This window comes from Oncorhynchus tshawytscha, linkage group LG19 (genome assembly GCF_018296145.1).
Source record: "Oncorhynchus tshawytscha isolate Ot180627B linkage group LG19, Otsh_v2.0, whole genome shotgun sequence".
Classification (NCBI taxonomy): Eukaryota; Metazoa; Chordata; class Actinopteri; order Salmoniformes; family Salmonidae; genus Oncorhynchus; species Oncorhynchus tshawytscha.
This window is the reverse complement of record NC_056447.1, coordinates 235113-251705: the sequence shown is the minus strand read 5'-3', so window position 1 is coordinate 251705 and position 16593 is coordinate 235113. Positions and strand designations below refer to the sequence as shown.

The 16593-nt window shown below is 43.6% G+C and overlaps 1 protein-coding gene and 1 non-coding gene across 2 annotated transcripts in view; both read right to left on the bottom strand.

The window, feature by feature from the left end:
• Positions 1-15055: 15055 nt before the first annotated feature.
• The window catches only part of LOC112218185 (nuclear transcription factor Y subunit beta), a 45547-nt gene continuing 44009 nt past the window's right edge, over positions 15056-16593 (bottom strand). The window contains exons 6-7 of the mRNA XM_024378773.2: positions 16002-16081; positions 15056-15662 (exon numbers count right to left, since the gene is read on the bottom strand). Of these exons, the coding sequence (XP_024234541.1) occupies positions 15630-15662; positions 16002-16081 (113 nt within the window). The 3' untranslated portion in view covers positions 15056-15629. The remainder of the gene's footprint in view (positions 15663-16001; positions 16082-16593) is intronic.
• On the bottom strand, positions 15832-15945 carry LOC112219246. Its single transcript, XR_002948707.1, has one exon. It is a non-coding gene; the product is annotated as a small nucleolar RNA SNORD67 (small nucleolar RNA).

The following is a 16593-nucleotide window of genomic DNA, read 5'->3' as shown; positions in this document are numbered from 1 at the left end:
GAGACAAGGCTGAGTATAGCCCACGAAGATCTCCCCAATGGCACAAACCCGGGGGGCGTGGGGCTCCGACCCGGACAGGAAGATCACGTCAGTGACTCAACCCACTCAAGTGATGCACCCCTCCTAGGGACGGCATGGAAGAGCACCAGTCAGCCAGTGACTCAGCCCCTGTACTAGTGTTTGAGGCAGAGAATCCCAGTCGGGGAACCGGCCAGGCAGAGACAGCAAGGGCGGTTAGATGCTCCAGTGCCTTTCCGTTCACCTTCACACTCCTGGGCCAGACTACACTCAATCATAGGACCTACTGAAAAGATGAGTCTTCAATAAAGACTTGAAAGTCGAGACCGAGTCTGCATCTCTGTTAAGGGATTTTTTTTATCAATAATGACTAATTATGTATACATTTCAATCAGGACTGACTAATCAGAATACTATTATGTTACTGTATATGTATGAATTTTCTTTTTATCCTAGTACTGAATATAATGTGTGTCATAATCAAGAAGTAGAACAATGACTGTCTGTTCCTTGGTAGAAATTAATGAACTTATCGCCAGACTGGCTAGAATGCTTATCTACACAGGCAGACCTTGGCTCGGGTCATAAATTATCTAAGTCTTGAGAACTATACAGCCCATGTAATGCTTTGTAGGTTAGCAGAAAAACCTTGAAATCAGCCCTAGCCTTAACAGGAAACCAGTGTGGAGGGGCTAGCACTGGAGTAATATGATCACAGTTTTTGATTCAAGTCAAGATTCTAGCAGCTGTCTTTAGCACTAACTGAAGTTTATTTAGTGCTTTATCCGGGTAGCAGGAAAGTAGAGCATTGCAGTAGTCTAATCTAGAAGTGACAAAAGCATGGATACATTTTTTTGCATCATTTTTGGACAGAAAGTTTCAGATTTTTGCAATGCTACGAAGATGTAAATTGCTGTCCTTGAAACATTCTTGATATGTTCTTCAAAAGAGAGATCAGAGTCCAGAGTAACGCCGAGGTCTTTCACAGTTTTATTTGAGACGACTGTACAACCATCAAGATTAATTGTCAGATTTAAAAGAAGATCTCTTTGTTTCTTCTGACCTAGAACTAGCATCTCTGTTTTTTCCGAGTTTTAAAGTAGAACATTTGCCACCACCCACTTCCTTATGTCTGAAACACAGGCTTCTAGGGAGGACAATTTTGGGGCTTCACTATGTTTCATCGGAATGTACAGCTGTGTATCGTCCGCATAACAGTGAATGTTAACATTATGTTTCCGAATGACATCACCAAGAGGTAAAATATATAGTGAAAACAATAGTGGTCCTAAAATGGAACCTTGAGAAACACCGAAATTTACAGTTGACTTGTCAGAGGACAAACTGATATCTTGACAGATAAGATCTAAAGCAGGCCAGAACTGCAGACCATTTTGGGTTTCCGATCTCTCCAAAAGAATGTGGTGATCGATGGTATCAAAAGCAGCACTAAGGTCTAGCATCACTTGGACAGATGCAGAGCCTCGATCTGATGCCATTAAAATATAATTTACCACCTTCTCAAGTGCAGTCTCAGTGCTATGATGGGGTCTAAAACCAGACTGATGCGTTTTGTACACATTATTTGCCTTCAGGAGGCAGTGAGTTGCTGCACAACAGCTTTTTCTAAAAATATTTGAGAGAAGTGGGAGATTCGATATAGGCTGATAGTTTTTATATTTTCTGGGTCAAGGTTTGGGCCAAGCACATGAGCTCTTTCAGTAGTTTTGTTGGAATAGGGTCCAGTATGCAGCTTGGAAGTTTAGAGGCCAAGACTATCTTCAGCAATGTGTCAAGAGATAATAGTTTAAAAAAAACTTGAGTGTCTCCTTTGATCCGAGGTCCTGGCAGAGTTGTGCAGACTCAGGACAACTGAGCTTTGGAGGAATACGCAGATTTAAAGAGGAGTCTGTAATTTGCTTTCTAATGAACATGATCTTTTCGTCAAAGAAGTTCATGAATTTATCAAGGCTGAAGTGAAAGCCCTCCTCTCTTGGGGAATGCTGCTTTTTAGTTTTGGATTGTTGTTATTCTCCTCAATTAAGTTGGAAAAATAGGATGATCCAGCAGCCGGTGAGGGCTCTTTGATACTGCACTGTACTGTCTTTCCAAGCCAATCGGAAGACTTCCAGTTTTGTGTAGCGCTATTTACGTTCCAATTTTCTGGAAGCTTGCTTCAGGGCTCGGGTATTTTCTGTATACCAGGGAGCTAGTTTCTCATTAAATGTTTTTTGTTTTTAGGGGTGCGACTGCATCTAGGGTATTACGCAATGTTAAATTGCGTTCCTCGGTGGTTAACTGATTTTTGTCCTCTGACGTCCTTGGTTTGGTGGAGGGAGTTTGGAAGGGCATCTAGGAATCTTTGGGTTGTCTGAGAATTTATAGCACAGCTTTTGATTATCCTTGGTTGGGGTCTGAGCAGATTATTTGTTGCGTTTGCAAACGTAATAAAATGGTGGTCCGATAGTCCAGGATTATGAGGAAAAACATTAAGATCCACAACATTTATTCCACGGGACAATAGTAGGTCCAGACTATGACTGTGGCAGTGAGTAGGTCCAAAACCCACTGAGTCGATGATGGCTCTGAAAGCCTTTTGGAGTGGGTCTGTGGACTTTTCCATGTGAATATTAAGGTCACCAAAAATGTGAATATTATCTGCCATGACTACAAGATCCGATAGGAATTCAGGGAACTCCATTAGGAACTCTGTATACGGCCCAGGAGGCCTGTAAACAGTAGCTATAAAAAGTGATTGAGTAGGCTGCATAGATTTCATGACTAGAAACTCAAAAGACGAAAACGCAGTCATTTTTTTGGTAAATTGTCATTTGCTATCGTAAATGTTCACAACACCTCCGCCTATGCGGGATGTGCGGAGGATATGGTTAGGAGGAGAGGCCTCATTTAACACAGTAAATTCATCAGGCTTAAGCCATGTTTCAGTCAGGCCAATCACATCAAGATTATGATCAGTGATTAGTTCATTGACAAAAACTGCCATGGAAGTGAGGGATCTAGCATTAAGTAGTCCTATTTTGAGATGTGAGGTATCACAATCTCTTTCAATAATGACAGGAATGGAGGAGGTCTTTATTCCAGTGAGATTGCTAAGGCGAACACTGCCATGTTTAGTTTTGCCCAGCCTAGATCGAGGCACAGACACGGTCTCAATGGGGATAGCTGAGCTGACTACACTGACTTTGCTAGTGGCAGACTCCAATAAGCTGGCAGGCTGGCTTACATCCTGCTGCCTGGCCTGCACCCTATCTCATTGTGGAGCTAGAGGAGTTAGAGCCCTGTCTATGTTCGTAGATAAAATGAGAGCACCCCTCCAGCTAGGATGGAGTTCGTCACTCCTCAGCAGGCCATGCTTGGTCCTGTTTGTGGGTGAGTCCCAGAAAGAGGGCCAATTATCTACAAATTCTATCTTTTCGGAGGGGCAGAAAACAGTTTTAAACTAGCGATTGAGTTGTGACACCAATGTTTACATGATTAGTTTAATTACGTAATAATTAAACCTAGAGAATTGATTTGATAATATACAGTCTTCACATTTAATGATAGGCCAGATACGACAACTGAGATAGGCCATGTCTCCCAATTGTGATTTCAAAAATGTATTAATTCATTTTAGTTTCTAATTAGTTTCCTGAAGGACAAAATCTGCGTCACTGCGTTTACAATATAAAAATAAGGCTTTCCTGAAATTCAGGCTAACAAGTTGCACAGCAGTCTAAGGCACTGCATCTCAGTGCTAGAGGCGTCACTACAGACCCTGGTTCGATTCCAGGCTGTATCACAACCGGCCGTGATTGGGAGTCCCATTGGGCGGCGCACAATTGGCCCAGCGTCGTCCGGGTTAGGGTTTGGCCGGGGTAGGCCGTCATTGTAAATTAGATTTTTTTTCTTAACTGACCTGCCAGTTAAATAAAGGTGAAATATTTTTCAATTTTTTTATTGTGAAGATTTCTGGTATTTACCATTGGTTATTTGAAGAATTTGTTCTTAACTGACTTGCCTAGTTAAATAAAGGTTAAATAAAAATAACGATATTTGTTGAGTTGAAAAGAAACTCTTAAAAAAAGAAAGACTCAAACTAGACTAACAGTTTAACAAACCTTTTTTTGGGGTGGGTGGGGGAGTGTACATAAGTTATAGTTTGAAGGGTAAATTTAGTCTTGGCTGTACAGTGAATGTACTCTTGACAGTACTCACAGTTCAAGTGTGGTTCATGTCATGTCACCAGAGATAACCAGTAATCTTTCTTCCTTTGATGAATGCATATGGGCCCTTGAACCTAGCTTTCTTTCCCTCTTGTCGAGCCTTCTGTTTAAATGGCCACAGTTTCTCGTTGGCAGTCTGATCCTGTGGTATCAGAGCCACTCTGATGCGGAGATTCTTCTCATCCAGAAACTTGTTCCTCTTGGCCATTTTCCAAATGATGTCCCTGTAAATGGTGCATAGTGATGCGCAGGATGACATTGCGAGGGGGTCCATCAGATATTAATTAATTTCCCAAGTCGAGGTACCACGTCGATCACATCTCTTAGCTTATCTTTGATATCTCTAGTCGGCTGGCCCTCACTACATATTCGTCGCCAGACCCACTGGCTCCAGGTTGTCTATAAGTCTATGCTAGGTAAAGCTCCGCCTTATCTCAGCTCACTGGTCACGATAACAACACCCACCCCCGTAGCACGCGCTCCAGCAGGTATATCTCACTAGTCATCCCTAAAGCCACCTCCTTTGGCCGCCTTTCCTTCGAGTTCTCTGCTGCCAGTGACTGGAACGAATTGCAAAAATCGCTGAAGCTGGAAACTTACATTTCCCTCACTAACTTTAAACATCAGCTATCTGAGCAGATAACCGATGACAGCAATTACAGCTGCAAGTCTCTTGGGGTATGTCTCTATAAGCTTGGCTCATCTAGCCACTGGGATTCTTGTCCATTCTTCAAGGCAAAACTGCTCCAGCTCCTTCAAGTTGGATGGGTTCTGCTGGTGTACAGCAATCTTTAAGTCATATCACAGATTCTCAATTGGATTGAGGTCTGGGCTTTGACTAGGCCATTCCAAGACATTTAAATGTTCCCCCTTAAACCACTCAAGTGTTGCTTTAGCAGTATGCTTAGGATCATTGTCCTGCAGGAAGGTGAACCTCCGTCCCAGTCTCAAATCTCTGGAAGACTGAAACAGGTTTGACCAGAGTACCTTCTTCCATATGTTTGGGTCGTCCCACATGCCTTTTGGCAAACAGCCAACATGTTACCGTTATTTTTTTCTAGTCACTCTTCCGTAAAGCCCAGCTCTGTGGAGTGTATGGCTTAAAGTGGTCCTATGGACATATACTCCAATCTCCACTGTGGAGCTTTGCAGCTCCATCAGGTTTTTTTTGGTCTCTTTGTTGCCTCTCTGATTATTGCCCTCCTTGCCTGGTCCGTGAGTTTTGTTGGGCGGCCCTCTCTTGACAGGTTTGTTGTGGTGCCATATTCTTTCCATTTTTTAATAATGGATTTAATGGTGCTCTGTGGGATGTTCAAAGCTTGGGATATTTTTTTATAACCCATACTGATCTGTTGTTCTCCACAACTTTGTCCCTGACCTGTTTGAAGAGCTCCTTGGTCTTCATGGTGCCACTTGCTTGGTGGTGCCCCTTGCTTAGTGGTGTTGCAGACTTTGGGGCCTTTCAGAACAGGTGTATATATACTGAGATCATGTGACAGATCATGTGACACTTAGATTGCACACAGGTTTACTTTATTTAACTAATTATGTCTGAAGGTAATTGGTTGCACCAGATCTTATTTAGGGGCTTCATAGCAAAGGGAATGAATACATATGCACACACTACTTTTCAGTTTTAAAAAAATTTTTTTAAACAAGTAATTTTTTTCATTTCACTTCAACAATTTGGACTATTTTGTGTATGTCCATTACATGAAATCCAAATAAATATACATTTAAATTACAGGTTATAATGCAACAAAATAGGAAAAACGCCATGGGGGTGAATACTTTTGCAAGGCACTGTATGTTCTACTCCCCCAGGCTATCCCTATATCAGTTACACCCACCACATCTTATCTCTGGAATGCCAGCTGTAGGTCTTTAGGCTCCTCTCAGTTCACACAGACATAGATTAGAAAGTACTCATCAAAACGATTTGATGCATAAACAGTATTATAACATAATCTTGTAATTTTGCTCTTACAGTACCGTTGAAGTTCAGCTACACCTCCCACACAACCCATTTAAAACCCACGCCACCCCAGCCGCCGTGCAGGCCCCGGTCTTTATGGTGCAGGGAGGACAGCTAAAAGGGAACATGACTGTGGGGATTCAAGAAGGCCTCCTCGTCTGTGAAGAAAGGCCGATTGCTCAAGCCCCACAGCACTACAAGGCCCAGGTGGGTCCCTGCCGAACTACCCACAAGGAAGGGAAGGTGGATCTCAACCGGGCCTCCTAAAGAGAGAAGGCCACGATCTTATTCAGTTCTCCTCTACTCCGAACACAGACTGGTACGGACGCAGAGGTAAAGAAGATGATCAAGGGTCGTGGGTGTCACAAGGAAAATGTTCCGTCGGGGCTTCGTCAAGAGATCACCCCAGTAAAGACGATGAAAGCGAAAGTAGACCTGGACGAGATGAGGAGGAAATGGGACGGGACATCCGGAACTCTGTAGCTCAAGCCAGAACTATGATAGACGAAGCTGAACGTGGAGGGGGCACATTCCATGTGGAAGGGGTAATGGTAGGAACAGTGACGGACCTGATCGAACCTGTCAGCCGTTGCTCTTCACATGGGGCCAATCAAACCTGAGGCATCAGTTCCTATACTGTCCAAATTGCCCAATCAACCTCCTTGGGAGAGATCTCTTGTGCAAGCTGAAATGTTCCATCTATCTGACTGAGAAGGGGGTAGAGGTTTCCATTGATCCCATTACCTCAACTCCTGCTCGTCCTGTCAGGTTATTAATGTTACCCCTCATCCCAACCCCTGTTCTGTCGGCAACACAAGAAATCTATTGGCTGAAATGCGTTGACACAGGCCCAGGGACTCCAGCGATCCAATTCCACTTCAACCAACTGAAACAACAGATCTATGCACTGCATCCATACAAGACCCCACAGGCTGAGATCCACTGCACACTCAATGTAACGGATGATGACGTCAACCCATACACCGACGACTGGGATGAAAACATGATGCACCTCACTCCATCCATCAGATGTTGCACCATCGTCTGCGGTCAGGAAGGAGTCGCAGCACCAGTCATACTACCACCTTATCTGAAATCATGGTTCCTTCTAGGGGAGGAGTCAGCACCCCATGTCACACTAGCTGTGGGTAATGGTTTCGAAGCCAGAAGCTTGGGCCCAATGATCAGGCGAGCATCAAAACTGGAGTGGGAACCAACCCAAACACCGGGGATACACAAAGCCACCACGGAGAAAATGTGGAGGTTTATGACAGTCGATACTGAAGAACACTGCCTACCTGAAAGACAGACCCTGCCAAGACACCATGGCAAGCCATACACAGACCAACCATCTACTGAAGCATTGCTCTCTACTATAGTTGAAAAGATATGGACTCACACCCCTTTCGATGTTGGTAAGCTACAAGTGGCCCCAGTCTCCATTACACTATTGGATCCAAGCCAGATACCTATTTATCGAACTCAGTATCATCGAAAGCCTGAACAAACCAATGGGATTAATGGACTGTTAGGGGCTCAGGTGATTTATCGAACTGTCTCCCCATGGAACACACCCATTCTACCAGTACTGAAGGCAGGGGGAGAAACATACCGGATGGTACAAGACTTCCGAGCAGTGAATGACGTCACTGCACCTATAGACCTGCCTGTCCCTGACCCTCACATCACTCTGAGCAACCTGTCACCGAGACACCAATATTTCACGGTTGTGGACTTGGCTAATGCATTCTTCAGCATTCCTTTGGATGAAGCATCCCAACCACTCTTGGCATTCATCTATGAAGGACAGCAATTTACTTACTCCGTCTTGCCAATGGGGTACAGGTGCTCCCCGGAATTTTTAACCATATCCTCAAGACTCACCTGGCTGAGCTGAAAATTCCAGAGGGGGTGATTCTGATCCAGTATGTAGACGACCTGTTGTTGGGGGCTCCCACTTCGGATCTCTGTCTACAGATGACAAAATCATTACTGGACTTCCTTGCAGTCAGGGGATACAAGGTAAAGAAGAGTAAGGTCCAGTCCTGTCGCAGAACTGTCCTTTTCTTAGGCAGAGAAATCTCTGGGGAAGGTGCAGGGCTCTCCAAAAGCCACAGAGACTCGATACTCCATCATCCACTCCCCATCACAGTGTCAGGAATGTTGTCATTCCTTGGGCTGACTGGTTACAGCCGCACACACATCCCTGACTTCACTGGCAGAACTGAGCCCTTGAGGGAAATAGTGCGCGAGGCGGGGTCGAGAAACCTACACTCACCACTGGTATGGACTCCTGAAGCATCATTGGCTTTTTCACTCTTGAAGACGGATCTCTCAGTGGCCGCAGCTTTAACCGCACCTGACTACAAAAACAAATTCCATCTTGATGTTTCTGAAAAAGAAGGATTTACGTCATCCATCCTTTTTCAGAAACAAGAGGGGGAGAGGAGAGTGCTGATGTATCACTCCTCGAAACTGGACCACATTGAAGTAGGACAAACCACATGTTCTAGGTATATGGCTGCAGTTGCAAAAGCCATTGAAAAAACCCTCCACCTGGGAATGTGCCATCCGTTGGAAATCCACACCCACCACGGAGTTGCGGCATATCTGATGAGCAAAGAATTCACATTCAGCGCCGAAAGAAAAACAAAAATTCAGAACAAATGCACACAATCACACATCACATTTGTCAACACTGACAAAAACATGGCTGACGCGCTCAACGCAGAAGAAGGACTGCCCCACTCCTGTGCGGAACGAGCTGCACAAGAATTAAAACTGAGACCTGACCTGGGGAATGAACCACTCTGCAACCCTGACCTATGGTTGTACACAGACGGATGCTGTTACAGAGGAGAAGATGGAAACATAGCAGCATATGCAGTGGTGCAGCAGCTTCCGGATGGATCACACGTGACCCTGGAGTCGGCTATCATTCCGCAACCTGCGTCAGCTCAATTAGCTGAAATCATAGGCTTGACACAAGCACTGAAAGGAGCTGAAGGGAAAACTGTAAATATCTACACCGACTCGGCATATGCCCACTCTCTGCTGGTGGTGCACTGTGAATAAAAATGTTGACCGCATTAACTATATACATTTCAATGTCCAAAAATTAGGTAACTGGACTCAACAAGGCTTTGAGGCCGTGCATGGTCAACTGGCTGCCACTTCACTTATGGCTTTTCAAAATCGCATTGCCGTTGACATGTTGCTGGCTGAGAAGGGTGGGGTATGTTTTATGTTTGGGGAGCAATGTTGCACATTTATCCCCAATAACACAGCCTCTGATGGCAGCCTCACTGTGGCGTTAGAAGGCCTGCGTACCCTTAATGGTAAAATGAAGTCCCACTCTGGGGTTGATACCATTATGTGGGACTCCTGGATGGATGCATTTGGTAAATATAAGGTCCTGGTCTCTTCTATTCGGGTCTCTATCTCTGTGTTTGCTGCTATATTAACCCTCTGTGGCTGTTGTTGCATCCCATGTGCCCGCTCCCTGCTTTCTCAAGTTATTACTTCTGCTATTGCACCAAATAATGACCCTGCACTGATGTTCCCCCTCCTACAACAGGAGGATCCTCCGGTGGAGTTTGATACATGCACATATGAGTAGTTTTCACGTCTCTTTGGAGACGTGAAGAGGGGGACTACAATTTTCCTGTTCTATTTTTCTTACTTTTAGTTTTTGTCACGTCTATTCAGACGTGAAGAGGGGGATTTGTAATAACATATTAACACATGTAATAACGCATTCACTGACTGTTGTCTGCGTGTGGCCTAACCATGCAATTATAATTGCAATTATGCAATTATTCGGGATGGGCTCCAAAGACAAAGAACTCTGTCGAGAACCAATGGGATACTGACACCAGGCTGGAGGGGACTGTCTATCACCTACAAGCAACCTACCAGAAGCCAGGACTACCAGAATCTACCTACGTCATTTCAATGTATAAAATGAACTGCACATCATGTTTCAGGCCTCTTCTTCCGATAGTTCCCTAAGAGCTAGACGAACGGGGCCGTGCAGCACGCTTTGCCAGATATCATTACTCTTGAATAAACGGCCTTTACTATACCTTATCCGCCTTGTCCAGAGTCTCAACTTGGTCTCGTTTCTCATGTATCTATTCATCAACACAAGCTAGCTAACTAACTAGATAATTTTGCAACAGAAAGAAGTGGATAGCTAAATATCTTTGGCTAGCAACAAGGCGGGAAAGCATAGCTAATTGATTTGCTAACTATCTAATTTGCTGCATGGGTTAACTAGCTATCTAACTAGCTATCATAGTTATTGAGAGAGGGGCATTAATAAGCAAGTGACTAAGAAGGGGAGATGAGGACAATAAATTGGCCAAATCTAGCTAGCCTAGTAAACTACTGCTGGTGACTAGCTAGTCATTGGTGTGTGCGTATGTTTTTTAGTTTTCCATAAGCACAAAAAGCTTATTTCTCTCAAATTGTGTGCACAAACTTGCTTATATCCCTGCTAGTGAGCATTTCTCCTTTGCTAAAATAATCCATCCACCTGACAGGTGTGGCATATCATGAAGCTGATTAAACAGCATGATCATTACACAGGTGCACCTTGTGCTGAGGACAATAAAAGGCCACTAAAATGTGCAGTTATGCCACACACTGATGTCTCAAGAATTTTGGCCCACCCCTCCTGACAGAGCTGGTGTAACTGAGTCAGGTCTGTTGGCCTCCTTGCTCGCACACGCTCTTTCAGTTCAGCAACCAAGCTTTAACTTCCTGACTGATGTCTTGAGATGTTGCATCAATATATCCACATAATTTTCCAGCCTCATGATGCCATCTATTTTGTGAAGTGCACCAGTCCCCGTGCTTTACAGTTGGGATGGTGTTCTTCGGCTTGCAAGCCTCCCACTTTTCCCTCCAAACATAACGATGGTCATTATGGCCAAACAGTTCTATTTTTGTTTCATCAGACTAGAGGACATTTCTCCATGTGTAGTCTGGATTTTTTATGGAGGGTTTGGAGCAGTGGCTTCTTCCTTGCTGAGTGGCCATTCAGGTTATGTAGATATAGGACTCGTTTTACTGTGGATACTTTTGTACCCGTTTCCTCCAGCATCTTCGCAAGGTCCTTTGCTGTTGTTCTGGGATTGATTTGCACTTTTCGCTCCAAAGTACGTTCATCACTAGGAGACAGAATGCATCTCCTTCCTGAGCAGTTTGACGGCTGCGTGGTCCTGTAGGGGGTGGGTCCCAAAGACCCCCCCCATTATTGATTAAGGGCACCTTAAGATTCATATGTTTTGCTGCAGGCCTTATAATAAGAAACTGTTGCTATGTGTCTAAAAACTCTGCACAATCTATCTCTATTAGTCTTTGTGGTTAAGCCCTGGCTGTTGCGAGAGTGTGCTTGGAGGCTAGGTCTGAGTCCGATCGAAACTAGATAAAGAGAAGTAACCACTGTCTGGTGTTTATACAGTGGGGAGAACAAGTTATTGATAACCTGCCAAATCGGCAGTGTTTCCTATTTACAAAGCATGTAGAGGTCTGTAATTTTTATCTTAGGTACACTTCAACTGTGAGAGACGGAGTCTAAAACAAAAATCCAGAAAATCAGATTGTATGATTTTTAATTAATTTGCATTTTATTGCATGACAAGTAGTTGATCACCTACCAACCAGTAAGAATTCTAGCTCTCACAGACCTGTTAGTTTTTCTTTAAGAAGCCCTCCTGTTCTCCACTCATTACCCATATTAACTGCACCTGTTTGAACTCGTTACCTGTATAAAAGACACCTGTCCACACACTCAATCAAACAGACTCCAACCTCTCCACAATGGCCAAGACCAGGGGGCTGGGTAAGGACATCAGGGATAAAATTGTAGACCTGGACAAGGCTGGGATGGGCTACAGGACAATAGGCAAGCAGCTTGGTGAGAAGGCAACAACTGTTGGCGCAATTATTAGAAAATGGAAGAAGTTCAAGACGGTCAATCACCCTCGTTCTGGGGCTCCATGCAAGATCTCACCTCATGGAGCATCAATGATCATGAGGAAGGTGAGCGATCAGCCCAGAACTACATGGCAGGACCTGGTCAATGACCTGAAGAGAGCTGGGACCACAGTCTCAAAGAAAACCATTAGAAACACACTACGCCATCATGGATTAAAATCCTGCAGCGCACGCAAGGTCCCCCTGCTCAAGCCAGCGCATGTCCAGGCCCGTCTGAAGTTTGCCAATGACCATCTGGATGATCCAGAGGAGGAATGGGAGGTCATGTGGTCTGATGAGACAAAAAAATAGAGCTTTTTGGTCTAAACTCCACTCGCCGTGTTTGGAGGAAGAAGAAGGATGAGTACAACCCCAAGAACACCATCCCAACCGTGAAGCATGGAGGTGGAAACATCATTCTTTGGGGATGCTTTTCTGCAAAGGGGACAAGACGACTGCACCGTATTGCGGGGAGGATGGATGGGGCCATGTATCGCAAAATCTTGGCCAACAACCTCATTCCCTCAGTAAGAGCATTGAAGATGGGTCGTGGCTGGGTCTTCCAGCATGACAACGACCTGAAACACACAGCCAGGGCAACTAAGGAGTGGCTCTGTAAGAAGCATCTCAAGGTCCTGGAGTGGCCTAGCCAGTCTTACAGTTAACTAGTCCAACGCAATAACGACCTGCCTCTCTCTCGTTGCACTCCACAAGGAGACTGCCTGTTACGTGAATGCAGTAAGCCAAGGTAAGTTGCTAGCTAGCATTAAACTTATTTTATAAAAAACAATCAATCATAACCACTAGTTAACTACACATGGTTGATGATATTACTAGATATTATCTAGCGTGTCCTGCGTTTCATATAATCTGACTGAGCATACAAGTATCTAAGTATCCGACTGAGCGGTGGTAGGCAGAAGCAGGTGTGTAAACATTCATTCAAACAGCACTTTCGTGCGTTTTGCCAGCAGCTCTTCATTGTGAGTCAAGCATTGCGCTGTTTATGACTTCAAGCCTATCAACTCCTGAGATGAGGCTGGTGTAACCGAAGTGAACTGGCTAGCTAGTTAGCGGGCGCTAATAGCGTTTCAAACGTCACTCGCTCTGAGCCTTCTAGTAGTTGTTCCCCTTGCTCTGCATGGGTAACGCTGCTTCGATGGTGGCTGTTGTTGTTGTGTTGCTGGTTCGAGCGAGGAGAGGGACGGAAGCTATACTGTTACACTTGCAATACTAAAGTGCCTATAAGAACATACAATAGTCAAATGTTAATGAAATACAAATGGTATAGAGGGAAATAGTCATATAATTCTTATAATAACTATAACCTAAAACTTCTTATCTGGGAATATTGAAGACTCATGTTAAAAGGAACCACCAGCTTTTATATGTTCTGAGCAAGGAACTGAAACATTAGCTTTCTTACATAGCACATATTGCACTTTTACTTTCTTCTCCAACACTTTGTTTTTGCATTATTTAAACCAAATTGAACATGTTTCATTATTTACTTGAGGCTAAATTGATTTTATTGATGTATTATATTAAGTTACAATAAGTGTTAATTCAGTACTGTTGTATTTGTCATTTTTACAAATAATTCTGTCTAAAATGGCCGATTAATCGGTATCGGCTTTTTTGGACCTCCAATAATCGGTATCGGTATCGGAGTTGAAAAATCATAGTTGGTCGACCTCTAATCCACAGGTACACCTCCAATTGATTCAAATGATGTCATTTAGCCTATCAGAAGCTTCTAAAGCCATGACATAATTTTCTGGAATTTTCCAAGCTGTTTAACGGCACAGTCAACTTAGTGTAAGTAAACTTCTGACCTACTGGAATTGTGATACAGTGAATTATAAGTGAAATAATCTGTAAACAATTGTTGGAAAAATTACTTGTGTGATGCACAATGTAGATGTCCTAACCGACTAGACAAAACTATAGTTTGTTAACAAGAGATTTGTGGAGAGGTTGAAAAATGAGTTTTAATGACTCCAACCTAAGTGTATGTAATCTGTTGACTTCAACTGTAGTTTACCAGCTTGCAAGCAAATCTGCTTCAGAAAGCTCACAAGTCTAGTAGATCTCCAGCATCAAAGACAACAAATTAAACAAATGTTCTATCATTCTCCTCCTCCCTTTTATAATCAAGTTGAGCTGTATTCTATGGAAACCCCCTACTGCAATAACTGCACAAATTGCTTAATTTGGAAGCTTTCAAGTGTAATTACTTCTCAACCGCCCTCAAATCGTGTCTCCTTACTCTGAAGCGATTGGCTGTGGTTAAAGTAACACAAAAATGCAAGCTCAAAAGTTTGCAAAGCGATAAGTTGTATTTTTTTTATGAACTTACCAAAGCGATCAGCAAAAGCTCAAACATGCAATAGACAAAATATGCAATGATCTGATAACTACCGGTGACTGACAAGACACCTGTTAATGTAGGTCAAAGTTCACTTTTGGTTCGGTCTCTTACCAAAGTTTAGCATCGAGAGAGTAAGACTCAGGCAGCAGTGTAGCTCGCTTCAACATGAAGCTGTACACTAGAGCCCTGCACAGGCATTAATTTTAAGTCCGAGCTCTAGCCATGACCGAGACATTCAGGCCCTTACCTACTCCCGGCCCAATTGCTTCTGCCAAATATAAGGCTCGGCCCTGCTCTAAATAACTCGCTCCTGCACGTTGCTCGCTCTCTCCATACTCTTCTCATTCTCTGGGCAGCAGGCAACCATAGGCCCCACCCGACTAGGTTACTACTTTAGGTGGTGCTGTAGTTTTACAGGATCTTGACAGAGTGGAGAGATTAGGAGAAAAACTTGTGAAAAATAAATAAAAACGGAGACTGGCATCACGCTAACATTTTTATTAAAAGGACTGACATAAAATAACTTTACAGAAATTATAGAAGAGTTACATGAATCTAATCTTAAATAATATAATTCCACTCACAATTGTTCAATGGAGTTTAGAGTGCAGAAGTCAACGTTCAACAACTTGTTTTTATTGCTTCAGAGGTCACCAAATCCCTAGACACACATTTCAACTTTGCTTCTCGTGTTCACGTCCCCCCCACCCGCAATTAATTCCCGCCTCCAAACACGGATAAAACTAAAAAAATGATACACAACATGGAGGAAAACAAAAAATAAAGTGTTCTGAAAACAATCTCCAATAAACAAACGAAAAACAGCCACAAAAAAATGGCTCCAGATCAGCTCCAGTCTGGTTCTTTATCATGACCAGAACATTAATCTGATTCAAACCCAAATCTGCAAGTTCTGCATACGCTCCCCTCTCACTCGCCCATGGGTGTTCCCATCTTCCCACCACCATCTTTTGACCTGAGTGTTCAGTATTGCAGTAATCTCCTCCCCATTCCAAACAACGTGTTCCGATTCAGAATGAGGAATTCCGGAACCTCATCAAGAGAACTGGATCTGCTGCACTCCAGGAATCTGGAGGAACGAGAGCAGAACTTGCATGTAGAGATCTGTGTTTCTCACTTCTTTATGGGTAGCTGCAAGCCATGGGTTACCCAGATGTTTCTTCTATTACATATTCACTAATCCTGATTCAACATTTTCCGGGGTGCACAAATTGTGCATGGGTGTGTACTTTTGTGGTGGTGAGTCAGATGGCCCCTGTGCACATGGGTGTGTCCCCAGAGAGGTGCGGGACGGGACGCCTGTGCCACTGCAACCAGCGCCCCGACTGATGGTGCAACTCATCACTCTCACGTGTTTGGTCTTTAATGAGTACTAGCAGCATGCATGGAGACTCAGGAGCAACCTTACCTGTTGGTACGAGGTGGTGTAAACCATGACATTCTGTTGTTGTCCATCAGCAGTTATTATTCCAGCAGGCAACTGGTTCGCTGCAAGAGGAAACAGATCAATTGAAATATGGATAGCATATGCAAAAGTATGGTAGCAACTGAAAGGGAAGAGTTTGGAGATTAGGGGAAAATTATTAGACCAAAGATGAGGACGACAGTTAACCTGACAACGGAATCCAAAACATTACTGTTGATTTGATATGCATTTTACATTTACTGTACTTTGCTGCATTTATTGATAACAAAATCAGAAAATACTCTGGATAAATTCAGTAACATGATGAGAATATTCCTGGAAAATGTGCGGTAGGTGTAACATTTGACAAAAGAATGGCAAGGGTTTGAGTGAGAGGACTAACTGGTGTCTCCAAGTGGCCACACACCTCTCCAACATATGCACAGTTCGTTCCTAAGTCATTTCAACGCACTTGTATGACTCACTTGTAGTTTATTTGTTTGGAACATAACCCTAAATCCCCGCCATCACACAATTACTGTTGTTTACACAATCCAAAAACGTCAGATTATAAATCGCCAGCTGGGCATAATTT